Source organism: Schistocerca cancellata, chromosome 3 (assembly GCF_023864275.1).
Source record: "Schistocerca cancellata isolate TAMUIC-IGC-003103 chromosome 3, iqSchCanc2.1, whole genome shotgun sequence".
Lineage (NCBI taxonomy): Eukaryota > Metazoa > Arthropoda > Insecta > Orthoptera > Acrididae > Schistocerca > Schistocerca cancellata.
In genome coordinates, this window is record NC_064628.1 from 635,058,789 (window position 1) to 635,076,804 (window position 18,016).

The window sequence follows — 18,016 nt, forward strand, 5'->3', positions numbered from 1 at the left end:
AGACAATCAACAGAGACGTGTTTGGAGGCAACCCGGTCAGGCTGAATGCCTTGTGCAGTGAGTGCAGCATGGTGGAGGTTCCCTGATATTTTGGGGTGGCATTATGTGCAGCCGACGTATGCTGCTGGTGGTCATGGAAGGCACAGTAATGGCTGTATGATATGTGAATGCCGTCCTCTGACCGACAGTGCAACCATATTGGCAGCATATTGGTGAGGCATTCATCTTTATGGACGACAATTCACACCCCCGTTGTGCACATCTTGTGAATGACTTCTTCCAGGATAACGACACCACTCAACTAGAGTGTCCAGCATGTTCTCCAGACATGAACCCTATCTAACATGCCTGGGATAGACTGAAAAGGGCTGTTTATGGCCAATGTGACCCACCAACCACTCTGAGGGAGCTACACTGAATCACTGTTGAAGAGTGGGACAATCTGGAGCAACAGCGCCTTGCTGAACTTGTGGACAGTGTGCCACAATGAATACATGCATGCATCAATGCAAGAGGACATGCTACTGGGTATCAGAGGTACCGGTGTGTACAGCAATCTGGACCACCACCTTTGAAGGTCTCGCTGTATGGAGGTAAACATACAATGTGTAGTTTTCATGAGCAATAAAAAGGACAGAAATGATGTTTATGTTGCTCTCTATTCCAATTTTCTGTACAGGTTCCAGAACTCTTGGCACTGAGGTGATGCATTTTGTTTTTTGTTTTTTGTTTTTTTTTTATGTGAGTATTTTTTTCAAACTAGTACTGCAGTTTTTTAAGTCATTGATAGCTAGTGAAAAGAGTATTTGTAAGTATGAAAAACATAAAATTTCTTCTCTTATGTTACCACAAACCAACAAAATGAGTTTTCCACAACTATTGATCTTGCTGGTCATGAGTTGCTTGTTTAATAAGACAATCTGTTTCAGGATAATGTTGCTATAGCTACTGAAAGGTGATTTTGTGCAAATTGTACTATTTTTTGACAAAATGGCAATATTAAACTTGTCAACAAGATAAATGTAACTTTTACTCATAACTCGTGATGCTTCTACGAATGAGGAAAGGCTAGTTTGAAGAAGTATCACCAGTTATGAGTAAAAGCTACATTTCTATTGTTGACAGCAGTGGCTATTGTGACAGAATCCTGAAACAGAATATCTTATTAAACAAGCAATCAGTGACAAAAGAGGTCAACAGCTTATGAAAAACCCCATTGTGTTGGTTTACAATATAACAAGAGAAGAAATCTCATGTTTTTCATACTTATAAATTCTCATTTCACTAGCTGTCGATCACTCAAAAAATTACAGAATTGGTTTGAAAAAATAAAATAAAAGCTATAGCATCTGCAATATCGCCATAGATAAGAAACTTCTGTATTTTAAGCATATGGCAAAATACTGTCCTCTTTGTCCGCTATCATTTGCCACCATCTTCTTCTGGTATCTCGAACAGTTTGTGAGATATGAGGGATGCTATGAATATTACATTCTCATGCACATGCTATCAGAAGTGAATGTGCTATATAAACCCCTTTTATTGAGACAGTAGGCAGATCTTGATCCCCTCTCAAGTTTAAAGAAAAATTCAAAATAATAGCTACATTTCATACACAGCAATATATGGTCTAATATGTGCCAAATACAGATTCATAGTGAACCCTATTTTTCATTTCAACATTTTTTAATTTTTTGCAGTATGTGCCTTATATGTGAAATATCACAAAACTATGACCATTAATGAAATGATGGACACCTCACCATGAAGTTGACATATAAAGATCCACATAACATGAAAATTAATTTTTTTACTAATATATTCTGTAAAATTGTTGGACAGCTGCAGGGTACTCGCCTCGATTCTGTCAGCACAGTGCCTTTCCTGCCGATGGCACTCACACAGTGTAGTATTGCTAACTGGGATGCATGCCAGTAGCAGGCAAGATATCATCAATATTTTGGGGCACATACTTCTCAACCTGCTGGCTGGTTGCTGCATGCCCCTACCTCACTGCATAGCATAAGATGCATGGACATTACACAGAAGCATCTGAGTGTAGCTTCATGATTTGTAATAAAGTAACTGACTTGTTGGGACTGTTATAGTGAGCTACTACCAGTCTGCATCCTCGCCATAACCCCCAGCTGTTGCCTGTTCTTGCATGGATGCAGCCTGCCATTCCCTTGTTGACTTCATAATGAACAGCCGCACTAATTGTAACCAATCCATCACTAAAGGATATAGAGGCTATTATTTCACACAAGTATGTTTGCTCACTACACGACACTAGCCACAGAATATGCACAGATGAAGGAACACTGCCATTGGAAGATTGACACATGACAACTGGATAATCTTGACTGATTTATCACATTGGTAAACATGTAACATTATGTATGATAAATACCTGTTGTCAGAAAGGTACTTCATGTGGGAAATTTACAAGTAAAATGTATCTGCTATTGTCACTCAAAGGGGAAACAATAGATGGATCTGTTAGTAGTTTATATAAACTTGCTTCTTTGCCAAAAGCAGCCCACTGTATATCTGTCTCTTAAGCAAAATAGTACAACAGACTATTAACCCCAAATTCAATCAGGATGATGAAGAACAACCCACACACAATACTGCACTTGTTTGCAGCTCCACTGCCTATTCTTCAAGATCATTTGCTCTCTCTTTTCTACTGAGTGTATCTAGAATACTGGTAAAGAGAGAATATGTCCTTTGGATCCCATGCATACAGTATCTCTGTTTCTTACTGTCCTTATATTGACAAGCCACCACTATCAGAGTGGAGGGAATCCAATGCTCTAAGATCAGTCTAATTCAATACCATGTTGCAAAATATACTCTCAAAAGAAATTAGTAGTATTGAAATTTGGAGAACATGTGATCGAACAGAGGAATTAAAATATGTGCCAGGGAGTAATAATCTAATTATGGATTTAGGAACCACACATCTGGGAAAGGAAACAACTATTAGAGAATATATATAGACTGGGGGAGGGGAATGACAGATGCAAAAGATTTCTGAAATCTTCATTCAGTTTCACAATACAAAAATGAGGACAGGCAACGATTAATTGAAAGAGGAGTAGTCAGTAGCACACAGACACAATTAAGAATGAGGTAATCTCAGTGGTGTGTGAGACTTAGCTCTTCTTTCAGTTTTAGCACAAACTTATTTCAGTACATAAAAATGAGGACAGGCAACAACTGATTTAAAGAGGAGTAGCTGTTAGCACACAGACAATTAAGAATGAGGTCACATCACTGGTGTGTGACACTTAGCTCTTCCTTCGGTTTTATTTCAAGCCTAACGGCATTCCCATTAAAAATACAGACACCCAAATTCTCATCTTCAATCTTGCAGCAACACTAATTGTAGGGATGTGGACAGCAAAATAGATTGGGTCCGGGGAGGAGGGGGGGGGGGGGGGGGGGGATTGTCAAAGACAATACCATAATTTAGAACAATAAATATGGAGTTGTATCATCCATACCAAAAAAAGTAAAATTAGTAATGAAAACAAACTTTGAAATGATAATGACACTTTCCTTATCAACAGTCCATTCTACTACTTTCATATGTGTAATTTTTCTGGTAGTGTTGGTAGTATTTTGGTTTACAGGCGCCCGCCTTTCAGAAAATTATAATACATGAAAGGTGATGAACCAGAAGAATCATTAGTTCAAAGCTTTCCACTGAGAAACTTGAAATCTGATGTTCTGTAAGGAATAATGTAACTTGATACCTCATACTTAGGAGATGTGCATGTACAAGTAAGGGATTCAAACAGGAAATTGTCACAATTAGAAGCTACAATAAGTCACCTGTTTTTATGAGGACTGCAACAAGTATCTGCTCTCCCAATTATAATATTATGACATTTAACTATGAAAACAGAAATTACTTAAAAATCTGAACAAACTGATGAAGTTATAACATAGAACTTGACACATGTTAAGAACATGGAAAGTGTTTAAAAAAGTAAGATTACTATTTTATCTTCTTCTGGCATTGAAATTACTAACACCAAGCAGTAATTATCCACAGTGAAGAAGCATTATTTCATATGTAAATCTGCCTCCTACAAAATCATTGGTTTATGAATAATTCTGTTGCTTCAATCATGAGATTGATAGAGTTCTGATCAACAGTTGCATCTTGCAGAACAGGTAAGTGTGAGCTCTTACTGTGCATTTGTTTTAATGAACAGAAACAAATTTTACCTAGTTGTTTGTCTGTATACAGATCATATTGGCCAATTTCAATGAAACGTCCATATTCAGCAACACATCGAACTGAGGCTTGTAGTTTATCTCCAGAAAGAGAATTGAGAACAAGATCCACCCCTCTTCCTTGAGTTTCCCTCAGAATATGTTGTTCAAAGCTTGTATCTCTTGAATTTGCAAAGTTGCATTCCTTAAGCTGGGATAAAAAAGAGAAAACAAAGTCAACAGAAGCACAAGCATCTCTTGAGAGTTACTTTTATATACTGCCAAGAAATAATGCATTTATCAGTACAATAATTTTATCACTCCAAGTCTTGTTTATCATGCATAAGCTGACTATAGCTCTTACCTGTGGGAATATTGAACAAAGTGTTTGTTTTTTATGATGGTTACTAACTGTAGTATACACAGTACAATTCATGTGCAGTGCAATTGAGATAGCTGCCTGCCCCACACCACCACTACCTGCATGAATCAGAACAGTCTCTCCATGTTTCAGCCTTCCTCTTATGATGAGAGCATAATATGCCTGAAATAACAAAAGAAATGCTGGGCAAGTGTCCAAAAGCCATTCATTCATTTATAAACCAAGAGAAAATTACAAAGGAAGGTGCATATTGTACAGACAGTTTCATGAAAGTTATTGTGCTTTTATTTTTCTTGCTGTGCACATTGACCTTGCTGACTATCAGGATGATAAAGTTTGTCTCATATTTGAATGGCTTTTATGGAAGTTTCAGCTTAAAAAGTACTGCACATATAAATAAATCTCTTCATGATCATATTAGCAATTGTTTCTTCAGCTACTGATTTCTTGTACTTTGAATTATGTATTTATTTTTAATGAGTCAAGAAACACATTTAAAATAAACAGACTAAGGAGAAAGGTAGATGTTCAATTCATTTATAAGCTATAAATGTAAATCTGGTAACTGAAAAATCAGTCCATACACATCTTACGTTAAGCAGGAGTTGATAAATTACGAGATATTTGCCAAATATGGACTGGCAGGATGTACACAGTATATCTGTACCATTGTTACAGGCTACTTTGAAAATTGTAGTACTAGAAAATATAACCCATGCTGGTAGATTAAATGCTTCTCAACTGTGGATTACATGGTGAATTACTACATGTTCTTGAACCCCCACTTTATTTACTTGATTGTTAGGTTGTTCTTAATGATCATTCTTATGAACTCCTCATTATCTTAATTCATTCAGTCAGTCATCATGTTTCATACAGTGCATCCTAAAAGAGAGCTTTGAAATGGATCATGGTACCATGTACATAATTACTGTAATATCACAACCTAGTTTTAGTAGAACTTGGAATAATTTGTAAGGAGTCACAGTGTAACATTGCTTTAAGTTACCACTGGGAAGTAAGCATAGTGTGGCATCATATAGGTCATAGCAACATGTACACAAAGCGTTTGCAAGATGGACTAGCCATATTCAGCAGAAAACTGCACTGTGCCATGATAATGGCCAGAGTGGGCAGAATGGTATGACCACACCATGGTAAAACTCTTGTTATGATCTACATGACTGAGTGTGGGATTTTAATGTAACAAGTGCACATCCAAGCCATATAAATAGCAATGAATTTCTAGGTAGTTTAATTGGTAATCCAGCAGCACCACCATCACACCAGGGCCATATCAGATAATGAGATGACTGGGTAGTGCCAGCTCAAGCCATGGGTTCAAGACCAGGTTACGCCAGGTGCCACCTGCAACGGGTCTGCTTCCGGGACTTGCTCCCAAAATACAACTAATTGACCATCTGTGCCTACTGAGTCTGATTCCTGCCAGGGAACAGCAGGCTGTGTCCCACATGTGGCACTAATCCTATGCCTTCACGATGGGTGCAAGCTCAGCCTGAGTCATCTAAATGGGGGCGTCCACCACTGCAGAACACCATTGCAGCACAACACATAGTGCTGCTGACATATAGACTGTGTCAAACTGTGGGGTCATCGGCAGTCACTCTACCTAACATCAGCATCATGAAGTGCTGAAGCTCTTCCTACTTGCCAGGTTGGAAGCTGCCGCATGTGAGCCTTCACCAACATGGGTTGCTGCCAACCAGCCTGCAACAACACCATTCACCCTACAGAGTGCTGCAGGCACTTTTGATTATATATTGTCAGCTGTCTGAAACTGAACTGATAATTAGTTAACATTAACAGCTATAATCTCTTTGTAATCATTCACACTATTTGAAAAAAAAAAAAATGAAATGACTACTGCCCCCCCCCCCCCCCCCCTTGTCCCCTTCACTTATCATTTCCTACACCTCTGGCAATAATTTTAAAATGTGAAAAATACCAAGTTACACCTTTGTTTGGAGTCAGTGTTAAACTGTAGGTCCCACAATAACTGGTAGAGTAAACTGGCTCAGAGGTTGGAGGAAGACAAGTATATACCACCTCCAACAAGACTAAATCAGTTAAGTATTGCTGTATGCATACCAACATTTATGCCAATGACACATTCACTTAATAATGTTTATACTTGGAAAGAGCAACAGTTACCAACACGCCATATTAATAGATGCTCATTACTAAGAAAAATTAAATGTGCTGTCCAGCTATCAGGCATCTCCATTACTGATTATTCAGGATGTTCATTTTAACTGAAGACACATCAGATCAAAAAGAGTTATAATCTTTTATTATTATTATTATTATTATTATCTTGGAGAGGGACATCCAATGATACCACACTCAGCCCCCCACCCCACTCCAAGCATGGGTGGTGGGGGTCAATTTTGAAATCTTCAATGGGAACCCCCATTTTTATTGCAGATTATGATTCTCCTGAAAAATCCAGTTACAACACAGAATGAAGAAAATGCTTCAGACAAAACGTATGTAGATTTTGCCATTGAAGATTTCAAAATTGTCCCCCGCCACCCATGCACTGGTTGGGATGGGGAGTCAAGTGTGTTATCATTAGATGTCCCCGTCCAAGACAAACAAATTGGAATTATAACTTTTTTTGAACTGATGTGAAGTTTTCGTGATATTTAAAAGTCTTCAGTTAAAATGAAGGCCCTGTATAGAAACAAACAATTTGTAAAAATGAGTGCCAATGGAAAACGTTTTGTGTAATTTTAGGTTTTCCTGTGTAGAAAAGCCTTGAATATTTCTCAATTATTTAGCCAGGTTGTGTTGTTCAGAAGGTATGATATTTTGACAAGCTGACTTCTTGTCATTTTCAGGCAATCCTGATGAATGATTGACTTCTGCTGGGTGCCGCCTTTATATTTTCTGCCCCCACCCCGTCCAAGTGGCCACCTCTGGGTGTTGAGCTGGTGCTGTGTTTGGGGAAGCAAGACCTCGGTAGTCGATCCAGGGTCCTCTGTAGCAACACAGCTGGTGTCAGACATGGATTTCTGCTGGCGTGTCACCAGTGAATCCTCATCTCCTTCAGTTGTTATGATTGGAGTGGATTCCAGTGTAGATTGCAACTGTGCTCCGGTCATGTTCAATGCTGGATACTAAGCCTTGCTTCATAAAAAGCCGTTGCCTTTATTTGTTAGTCCTTCATGTAGTCAGATGTCTACAGCCTGTTTTAGAATACAATCCCTGAATGTGTTGGACTGTTGCAACAACTTGATGCATCATAATTCACAGCATGTCCAAGGCAGATGGGTGACCTGCCACAGTGGACTTTGTCAGCTGTTCATGATGTTTATGCTCAGTGCATCTCTCCTGTACCATCCAGACTGTCTGGCTACATACATTTTTCCACACTAGCAAGGGATGCATTGAACTCCCAGTTTTTGGAGTCCTAAATCACTCTTGGTTGTTCCCAGTAAGGCTATCATATTGGCTAGTGGGTGGAATATGAACTTTGAGCGGTGTTTCCAGGGCATTCTTGGGAATTTGGCTGATGTATCCCAGTGTACAGGATAAATGCCATCATGACAGGCATCTATTCATCCTCAGCAAACTTCACCTCAAGTTCTTTGATCCTAAGGCATGTTGTATCTTGTAGTGGCTGTAACCATTCATATGGAGTACAGACTTTAAGTGCAAGAAATCAGCTGTTAGACTGTCACTGTCTGAGAGTTCATGTGCTATGTGCCCTAATGTGCTAAGGACATGCTCTTGTTGTGATGAAGCATGACAGACGGAGGCGCACAAATATATGGTAGTATGTGTCAATTTATCATAGACACTGTGTTCTAGTGTTCCATCTGGTCTTTAATCGTTGAGTACATCCTGAAGTGGAAGTTGTTTGTTTTTTTCTATCTCGATCATGAATTTTATGTTCTGTAGCAATGACATCAGGTGTTATAGGAAGTCTTATTGGTGATTTCATCCATGCAGCCACATTATGAATGTATCATCTACAAACCAGGAGAAACATGAGTGCTTGCAGACTGCTGACTTGAAGGCTTCATCTTCAGGTGCCTCCATACACATATTGGCCACTACTGGTCACAGTGGGCAGACCAGTGGTACTCTATCTGTTTGTTCATACTAATTTCCATCAAACAGAAAATAGGTTGACTTTAGGACTGGTTCAAACAGTTTTATTTGTGCTGGTCCACACTTTTCTCCTATGAAGCACAGGAAGTCTCCTATATGCGCCTTACAAAGAGAGCTATGTTGCCAAAGCTGACCATGAGGTCTTCTCGGCCCAGGTGTAAGTTCTGGAGATACTTGATGAGCTATGGATTCCCAGTTTCTTACTTTATTCCTGATGGGAGCTGTTGAAGATAGACTACTTCACAGTAGCTTACAAGACAATCCTTGTAACTGCAGAAGGAGGCAAAATGTACATTTTTCTGTTGTGTATTGTGATTATATAAATCTCTGTTCAATTGAAACTGATTTTTTAACAGCAACAAATAGCATTGAGGTGCAAACATTTTGAAAAGTGGGTGTAAGAAATCCCTGACATTTTAAGGAGCCTTTGTAGACTTCATTTCACAGTATTATTACCGCTGATTTTTTCTGAAGGAATACTTTCATCGCAGTAGGTGCTCATACCAGAAGATAACTCTGTAAAACAACAGGGAGTACAAGTATTCCATGTAGGCTAGCTACAGAAAGTATATTCATGTCATCATCTAGCATTACAGTTAAGATTAGCCTCTTAATGACACTGAAAAGTAATTTATATAGATTAAGAAGAGGAATGTAGCTAGTTCTGTAACTTGTGGGATTCCACATGCTACGTTCTCCACTCAGTTCTTACCCATAAAAGACTTTCTGAGTTTGAATTTATGCCTCTCACACAACTTGTCAGTGTGACCCTCCACATCACATCATGAAGGTGATGTTTCATCCATGTAAGAGGACTGCATTGCACGTCCTTACATTGTATTAGTTCACAAGAGATTTCCTTCTGGTGTGTGTATAAAATATGATGACATGGAAATAGGAGAAGTTGAGAGTGTAAAATTCTTGCGATTACAACTTGATAATAAATTCAGTTGGGAGCAACATACTAACGAACTGCTAAAGCGCCTAAACAAGTCTGTGTTTGCAATGCAAATGATGTCAGACATAGGAGATATAAATATAAAAAACTGGCATATTTTTATCATTTTCACTCCATTATGTCACATGGTATCACATTTTGGGGTAACTCCACAAACAGAGAAAAAATGTTTAGAGTACAGAAGCGAATAATAAGAGTAATGAGTAGTGTAAATCCAAGAACATCATGTTGAAACCTATTCAAAGAATTGGGCATATTAACCACAGCTTCTCAGTATATTTGTTCCTTAATGAAGTTTATTGAAAATAATACATCTCTTTTTCCAACTAACTGCTTAGTACACAGTATCAACACTAGGAATAAGAACAATATACATAAAGATTTAAAATCACTTACTCTTGCCCAGAAAGGAGTCCAGTATTCAGCAACACATATTTTCAAGAAGTTACCAGCAACCATTAAGAGTTTAGTTTCAGGCAAGGCACAATTTAAACATAATTTAAAAGAATTTTTGGTGCCCAACTCCTTCTGTTCCATCCATGAGTTTCACAACAAGTGCAGTAGACCATTTTAATGAAAATTTATTATACTTTAATTTTTGACAATACTTGGTTGTAACAGCCAAGTAATTACCTACTGTGTGAATGATGGATGTATGGAAAGCAGATGTGTAAGTCTTAAGTCTGTAAATAGTGGAAGTTTAATTTTAAATCTTGTACATAATCTGACTGTTCTTAACTGAGGATCACTGAAATGAAAATTTACTTTAATTTTTGACAATACTTGGTTGTAATAGCAAAGAAACTAGCAAATGTCTGAATGATGGATTTAATGAAAGCAGATGTAAGTATTAAACCTGTAAATATTAGAAGTTTAAATTTATTTCATGTACGTAATTTTACTGTTTATTGACTGAGGATCATTAAAATTAATGAAACTCAAGTTTTTCTAATTACATTTTTGTAATGTGTTTATCTGACATGTTCCATACTCAGGTGGATTCCCTCTTTTATGGGTCTATGGAATGAATAATTAATCTAATCTAATCTAATCTAAACATATTTCTCATTACAGTCGGAGGAAGGCAATGGCAAGCCACCTCCACTAGGACCTTGCCTAGTACAGCAGTGCGGGTCTCCCGCATCGTCCCCTATGCTCCTCGGAATATGAGACATCATCATCATCATGGTTAAAGGCTTTGTCAAGGCTCATAATATATTAAAATGGTATATTTGTGCTGTTTGACATACTCAGCAAATCTTATAAAAGAATTCTGCTTAGTATGATAAAAGCTACAGCATTTTTGTTGTTATTTAACTTTTACTTGAAGAATTCAGCTAACAGATTATAGTCATTTGAAATTTTACTCTCCACAATTTATTTCTTGTTTGACAGGATAATTACAGACCTTTCATAGGAAACACTCTCATGCATCAAAATATGTATTAACAATGAAAAGAAACTGATTATTTACCACCACAGTTTTCCTTTCCCATGGTGTAATTAAGTTATTCAATAACTAAAGCTCTGCAATACCTTTCCAATAAATCTTGCATTTTGCACTTAAAGTAACAATTTTTTATTACCACTATTTCTTGTTTAATATGCTACCACCACAGAGTCATTAGAGATGAAGCACTATTTCATTAGTTTGATAATGACAGAGGACAAAACTTGTGAAAGTAATGTTGGGTAAATGCACGCGTCTTTCATCCACAGAGTGTTATGAAAACTGTGGAAACTCTAGTCATGTTAGTAGAACCTTTTCCTTGAATATGATAAAATTGCTTCTTAGTGTTATGATTTACATCATGGAAATCTGCTGTTAAATTGCTGTTGGTGGAAAGCTGAACTCTAACAAATGAGATATTGTGTGGACATGTACAATTAGTTTCTTTTGTCATGAAATATTTCAGTACATACAAATAGTCATCTTCTTGCCTGAGTAGAACTCTTACTCTTGGAAGATACAGAGGACTCTTACCCTTGGAACATACAGAGGCATTTCAGCAGTATTTTTTCCCATACTCAATATATGAATGAAAATGGAAAAAACCCTAGTATGTGGTACAATTGGAAGTACCCTCTGCCATGAACTTCATACATGAAGATGTAGTATGGATGTCAGATACATTTATGGTTAAGTCCCAAATTATGAAAGAAACACTGAGAATGAACGAAATTTTGTAACTTTTCTTGAGTATTCAGTGGTATTTCAGCAAGCTGACTTGTTGCATGTTATGTATCTCCTCCCTCCTGCTGTCAAGTTTGATCTTTCAGTGCCTGGACAGAGCTCTACTGGGAATGTGGAAGGGAGGCGCACCGTTAGGACACAAGCAATGAACTTCAACATTGTGCCGCTACTGTTGGGCTAGGTAGTCTGCTAGACTCGAGAACATGCATGTACATGACATGGTCTTAGCTCTTCATTTGGCATGGCATTAGCGGATATTTCCACAGATTTTCATTGAGCTTTGAGCACACTCAAGGCTGAGAACCCTTACTTAATTGGGAATTGCTTTATTTATTAAAGATTTCAAATGGCCAAACCAAAGCAGATTCATTTAGCATACAATCCCAAAATGCATTAGCCTACTGTAGCAAATTTGTGTCCTTTGGAGAAAGCTCTACAACAGCTGACATTTTAGAGATTTCTGCCCTGAATATCTTGCTTGTGGTGTAGGCATCAGGCATTTGACTTTGTATTTCCAAAGTATTCTTCCAATGTTCAGTTAGCTGTCTATACACGTGAACTTAAATAAACTAATTAGCACACTTTGTAATGACATTAGTTGACTAAATTAATGAAATCAATGTACCTGAAAGGAAATGATGAAGAAATATAGTAAAATATTAAATCTTTGTTTAAGAAGTTGTTAACATTTATAAATCAAATACTCTTATGAAAAGTTATTTCATGTATTTGGTAATAATAACTGTAATATTTTGGCGTGTTTATTATTGTGGAATGATTGCAATGAGTTATAAACGCAAATTCTGTACCACTCTGTCGAAATCTAATCAACTCTTAACTGTAAACTTCAAAATTACTGTTATAAACAATGAATGTATAAGTCTGATTTTTTAAGGACCAGTGGCAGCACCCCTGTCATGGGTAGTGTTGTCTCTGATTTTGTAGAGTCAATGTTATGTCATCAGCTTCGAATTCAGTACATTTTCATTTCAACCACATTATTTAGTAGATCTGATTAATGAAGACAAGCAGGTCCTGACATTATGGAGACCCTAAGACTTTCTTACAGGCAGATATAATTGCAGCAAAGACAAGTTACGTACCCAGGCTTGACAGGAACATTTATTCTCCATAATTTTTGTTGAGTTCAGCGGGACAAACTGATACTACAGTCTTTGTCTTTGACACACTAGTGCAAAAGTCTAACAAATTCAGTTAAGTAAAACATCCATGCATTTTACACATTTATTTGAGTATATAAGCTGGTTTTCAATTTATCCTTTCTGTGCCAGATAGGTCCAAATTCAGATTAATGATTCTAATATTTTACTATTCAAGTCATTTCCCACATTCTCCCATTGATTGTGTCAAGGCTTGTGTGTATCATGATACATCGTGTATTCTGAAATGTCTGAGAGGGTGTGCAAAATGTACTATTTTATAGGTTTTAAACTTCATTAGAGATTTTCACAAATTTTGGCATAAGTATCCTCCTTCAATCACATCCTAGTTTCAGTGTGTGTTTACTTGAGTAACTTATTTCATAGGAAATTGTGAGCTACAGTTGAGTAACTTATTTCGTAGTAAATTGTGAGCTACAGTTGTTTAGTCTGCAAATTTTGGTAGCAATATCTTTTCAAGAATTTATTTCTCCATAAGCCGCTAAGCAATTAGAGCAAAATTTCCACTTTTTCCTGCTTATTAAGCTGTTTCTTCCATGTCATGTTTGATATTTTGTGACTGCAATGTACACTTCTCTATTACGAAGCCATCTGCTACGGTGTAATAGTAAGTTTTGTGCAATTTATATGTGCCTTATTGTGTTCCATTTAGTTTCTCCTTCAGCAATGCTCTACGTAGTCAACATTTGTTGCACATTTTAGTCCTAGTCACAAACAATAATGGTTCATGCAGTTCGAGGTGCAAACTGGGGTTACAGTGTTCCCAGTGAAAAGCAACAGTTGAGGAATGAGCGTACATTTACTTTTGTGCTTGAAGAAAGGGTTTATGCTGTAAAAGTATGCTTCTCACAACAAAAGGAACAAAAATTCACTAAATAACTTGCTAAAATCATGTTTAAAGCTTGCATTGGCTACAAGATTCACAGCAGTTTGCTCAGAACGCCACTGAACACTCACTGCCTGTCAGAGAATGTGTGACATAGGTGAGCAGAACCACCCTAAACTAGACCACTGTCATTCATGACTCCAACTGTAGCTCTGTTTTAGACATTGTTACATGGATCTGTTAGCAAGCATAACTTCAAAAAAAAGTTCAAGATATAATGTTATTTTAAGGAATCTGTAAATTTTATTCCAGGTTTTTCTCTTGTTATAATGCAAACCACTTTCATTGAGCACTTCGAGTTTCGCATATTAAAGGAAACTTGTATTCCTTGCAGCATAACACAGCCTTAAATCAAAAGTGAATCAGGAGGGCTTATTCAGAGATACCTATTTAATGTTCATGTAAGCACTGCACCAGGTAGAATGCAACTCCACTGTGAACATTGTTATAGGTATGAGATTAGTTGGTTGCTGTCTGCAGTCAACTGGAAATCACTCTGACTGATGTCTAGTGACTGGAGGCTACTTTGAACAGGTGTATTAGGTAAACTACTGAGAGTCATGTACCAGAGATATCAAAGGTATCTCAAGCTCTATCCTTTCCCATGAATACTGGCTCCTCAAGGAAGTATGGGATCTACTACCGCTTGTCCACTTGGCTGTGGCTGACATGTTAGTGATTGGTCTAGGGGGCATGTGCAAGGGAAGCTAACCAACAAGGTTGAGGTGTTGCCTTCCACTGAAATTGTAACTGATCCAATGGAAACACACTTCACCAGCTGGAAGCCTGCAGTGTCCTGTATCAGGGAAGCAAGTGCATAAGTTTGAGAATCTGTTAATCATGTAATAACTACTCACAGTATCCATTATGAGGCAGGAAAAAATGGAAAGGATCGCTTTGTGCACTCTCATTCAACATGCTGAAGAGAGTACTCCAGCAACCTTTCATAGAAGAGGGTGCAACAAGCTACAATTTGTGTTACACATTGGAATGAATGCTGCCTGTTGTCTGGGGTCCAAACTCATAATTCCTTCATTTCAGTGACTGGTAGAGAAAGTTTAGAAGACCAGCCTTATGCATAGATTTTTAATGAGCTCACTTTGCAGTATTGTTTCCCAAAGTGATCAGATCCTCTTGTTTTAAAATGCAGAGAAGACTTGAAGGTTCTGTGACAAACTAGGTTGTGTCATGTTGGACCTCATGTCATATGGTTGGAAACTGTAAGGTCTTCCTAAATGGATCAGAGATGGTTGACAGTGTATAGAGTGCAGACAAGGTTTGTTTCAGCTTAGGTGACTCTCCATGCATCACATCTCTGAAATTGAATCCCTTGTTGTCCAGCACATGAAGGAGCATTCCAGACATCACCTCCATAAATTATCCAATCTGCTGATATTCTACTGCTGCCTCAGGGCATCACTATCCAATCCCTATTATATCCACAGTGTTCCTCCTCATCCACCCCTCATTACAGCTAAATCCTGCCTTGCTGACCTTTTCACCTTGCCACATCCCCTAAAACTCCCTACCAACCCTCCACCAACCCTCCAACAAATCCAGAGCCTCCCATCACTGTTGCTAAGCTTTACACCAAAATCCTCAGCTCCACAGAAGTTTCAGTCCTATCCAAAGGCCTCACCCTTAGCCCTACAACCAAATTTAACCATACTGGACTTGTCAAAGACCTGTCCTCCTTCTCCTGATCCCTGCAATGGAGGCACTTCTTTGCTGCCAATACCTCCAACCAAAACCACCCTAATTCCAACATTGAACCTTGCCTCTTCCAGTTCATACCATCATCCAACCATGATCCCCAACCTTCCCACTTAACCACCTGCTGGTCACCTTCCAGGAATTCCTTACCTCCAACTTAGCCTCACCATCGTTCTCCAGGCCCCTTCCTCAGAACAACAACCTCTGAGTTGAAGAAAGAACAGCCATGCACAACCTCAAAACAAATCCTGACCTAATCATCCTACCTGCAGTCAAAGGTTCCATCACTGTTGTCGTGAATCACAGTGACTACCTGCAGACAAAAGTTTCACCACTGTTGACATGAATCGCAGTGTGACTACCTGGCACAAGACCTCCATCAATTGTCTGACTCCTCTACCTATAAAATTTGGTGGAGTAAACCCATCCCAGAAGTGCAATGCAAACTCCAATCCCTACTTAAAGCCTCAGATTCTTCCCAGAACACTTCCCCTGAATCAATTTCCCTCCTTACCCCTATTATGACAACCACACACACAGCTTGTACATGTTCCCCAAAATCTACAAACCCAACAATCCTGGTCGCCCCATTGTGGATGGTTATTGTGATCCCACTGGAAGAATTTCAGCACTCACTGACCAACAACTCCAACCAATTGCCCATTATCTAGCCTCTCGTGTCAAAGACACTAACCACTTGCTTCACCGGCTCTCCACCATCCCCACCCCTTTGATCCCTGGATCCCTACTCGTCACTGCTGACACCACCTTCCTATACACTAACATCCCTCACGCTCATGGTCCTCCAGACTCCAAACCCACTACCTCATTCCTCATACATCTTGCTAACTTTATCCTGACCCACAATTACTTCTAATTTGAAGGGAAGACATATAAACTAATACATGGCACAGCCAGGGGTACCTGCATGTCATCCTCCTATGCCAGCCTTCTTATGGGCCATCTAGAGGAGACCTTCCTAGCCTCCCAAAACACAGAACCCTTATTCTGGTTCAGGTTCATTGATGACATCTTCATGATTTTGACACAAGGCCAAAACACCCTATCTCTGATCCTTCACAACCTCAACACCATCTCTCCCATTCGCTTCATGTGGTCCTCCTCAAACCAGATTGCCACCTTCCTAGATGTTGACCTTCTCCTCTCCGATGGCTCCATATGCACCTCTGTCCACATTAAACCCACCAACTACCAACAACACCTACATTTTGAGAGTTATCATTCCTTTCGCACCAAAATATCCCTGCTGTGTAGTCTGGCTACCCATAGGCATATCTGCAGTGACAAAAACTCTATTGCTCAGTATGCTGAGGGTCTCACCAAGGCCTTCACAGATGGGCACTACCCCCAGACCTAGACCGCAAACAGATCTCCCCTCACAACTTCAATCCTCCCACCACCCCCAGAAACCAGCCATAAAGGAGTGTCCCCTTCATCACCCATTACCACCCCAGACTGGAACAACTGAACTACATCCTTCGCCAGGGCTTTGATTACCTTCATCATACACCGAAATGAGTGACATCTGACCTGAGATACTTCCAATCCCTCCTAAAGTGCTGTTCTATTGCCAACGCAACCTCTGCAACATCCTGGTCCATCTATATGCCATTCCTAATCTGAAACTCTTGCCACAAGGACCATACTCCTGTGGAAGACCCAGGTACAAAACCAGCCTAATCCACCAACCCAGCACTTCCCATTCCAGTCCTGTCACAGGTTTATGCTACCCCATCAGGGACCGGGTCACCTGGAAAAGTAGCCATTCATTTACCAGCTCTGCTGAAATCATTGCACAGCTTTTTATACTGTTATGACAATCAACCAGTTGTCCACAAGGATGAATGGCCACTGCCACACTGTGGCCAAGAGCAAAGTAGACCACCCTGTGGTGCAACATGCAGCTGAATATAACACACTTGATTTCAATGGATGCTTCACTACCCAAGCTATCTGGATCCTTCCCTCCACCACCAACTTTTCGGAACTGCGCAGTTGGGAGTTATCCTTAAAACACAGTCTCCCCTCCCGTAATTATCCCAGCCACAACCTACGGTAACATACTGTCCTCACACCCTCCATCCAGCAGTTTCCACCCCCTTGTCATATCATCTCCTCACAATTCTAGTCTCCGATGCTATTTATTTACAGTCCTCTGCCAATGCATCCACCCGTCTCTCCCCCCTCCTCTCCTTTTTTGTTCCTTTTTTTCCCACCTCCCTGCCCCACAACCTCCTGATGCTGTGCCTGTTGGCAGTCTTGTCCCTGTACAGTCCACCAGACAACATTCATCTTTCTCCCCAACTGTACACTACTA

The 18,016-nt window shown here is 39.1% G+C and overlaps 1 protein-coding gene across 1 annotated transcript in view; it reads right to left on the reverse strand.

The window, feature by feature from the left end:
• The window catches only part of LOC126175574 (fatty acid synthase-like), a 186,678-nt gene that overhangs the window by 93,070 nt on the left and 75,592 nt on the right, over positions 1 to 18,016 (reverse strand). The window contains exons 7-8 of the mRNA XM_049922432.1: positions 4,592 to 4,771; positions 4,240 to 4,438 (exon numbers count right to left, since the gene is read on the reverse strand). Coding sequence (XP_049778389.1) covers positions 4,240 to 4,438; positions 4,592 to 4,771 — 379 coding nt within the window. The remainder of the gene's footprint in view (positions 1 to 4,239; positions 4,439 to 4,591; positions 4,772 to 18,016) is intronic.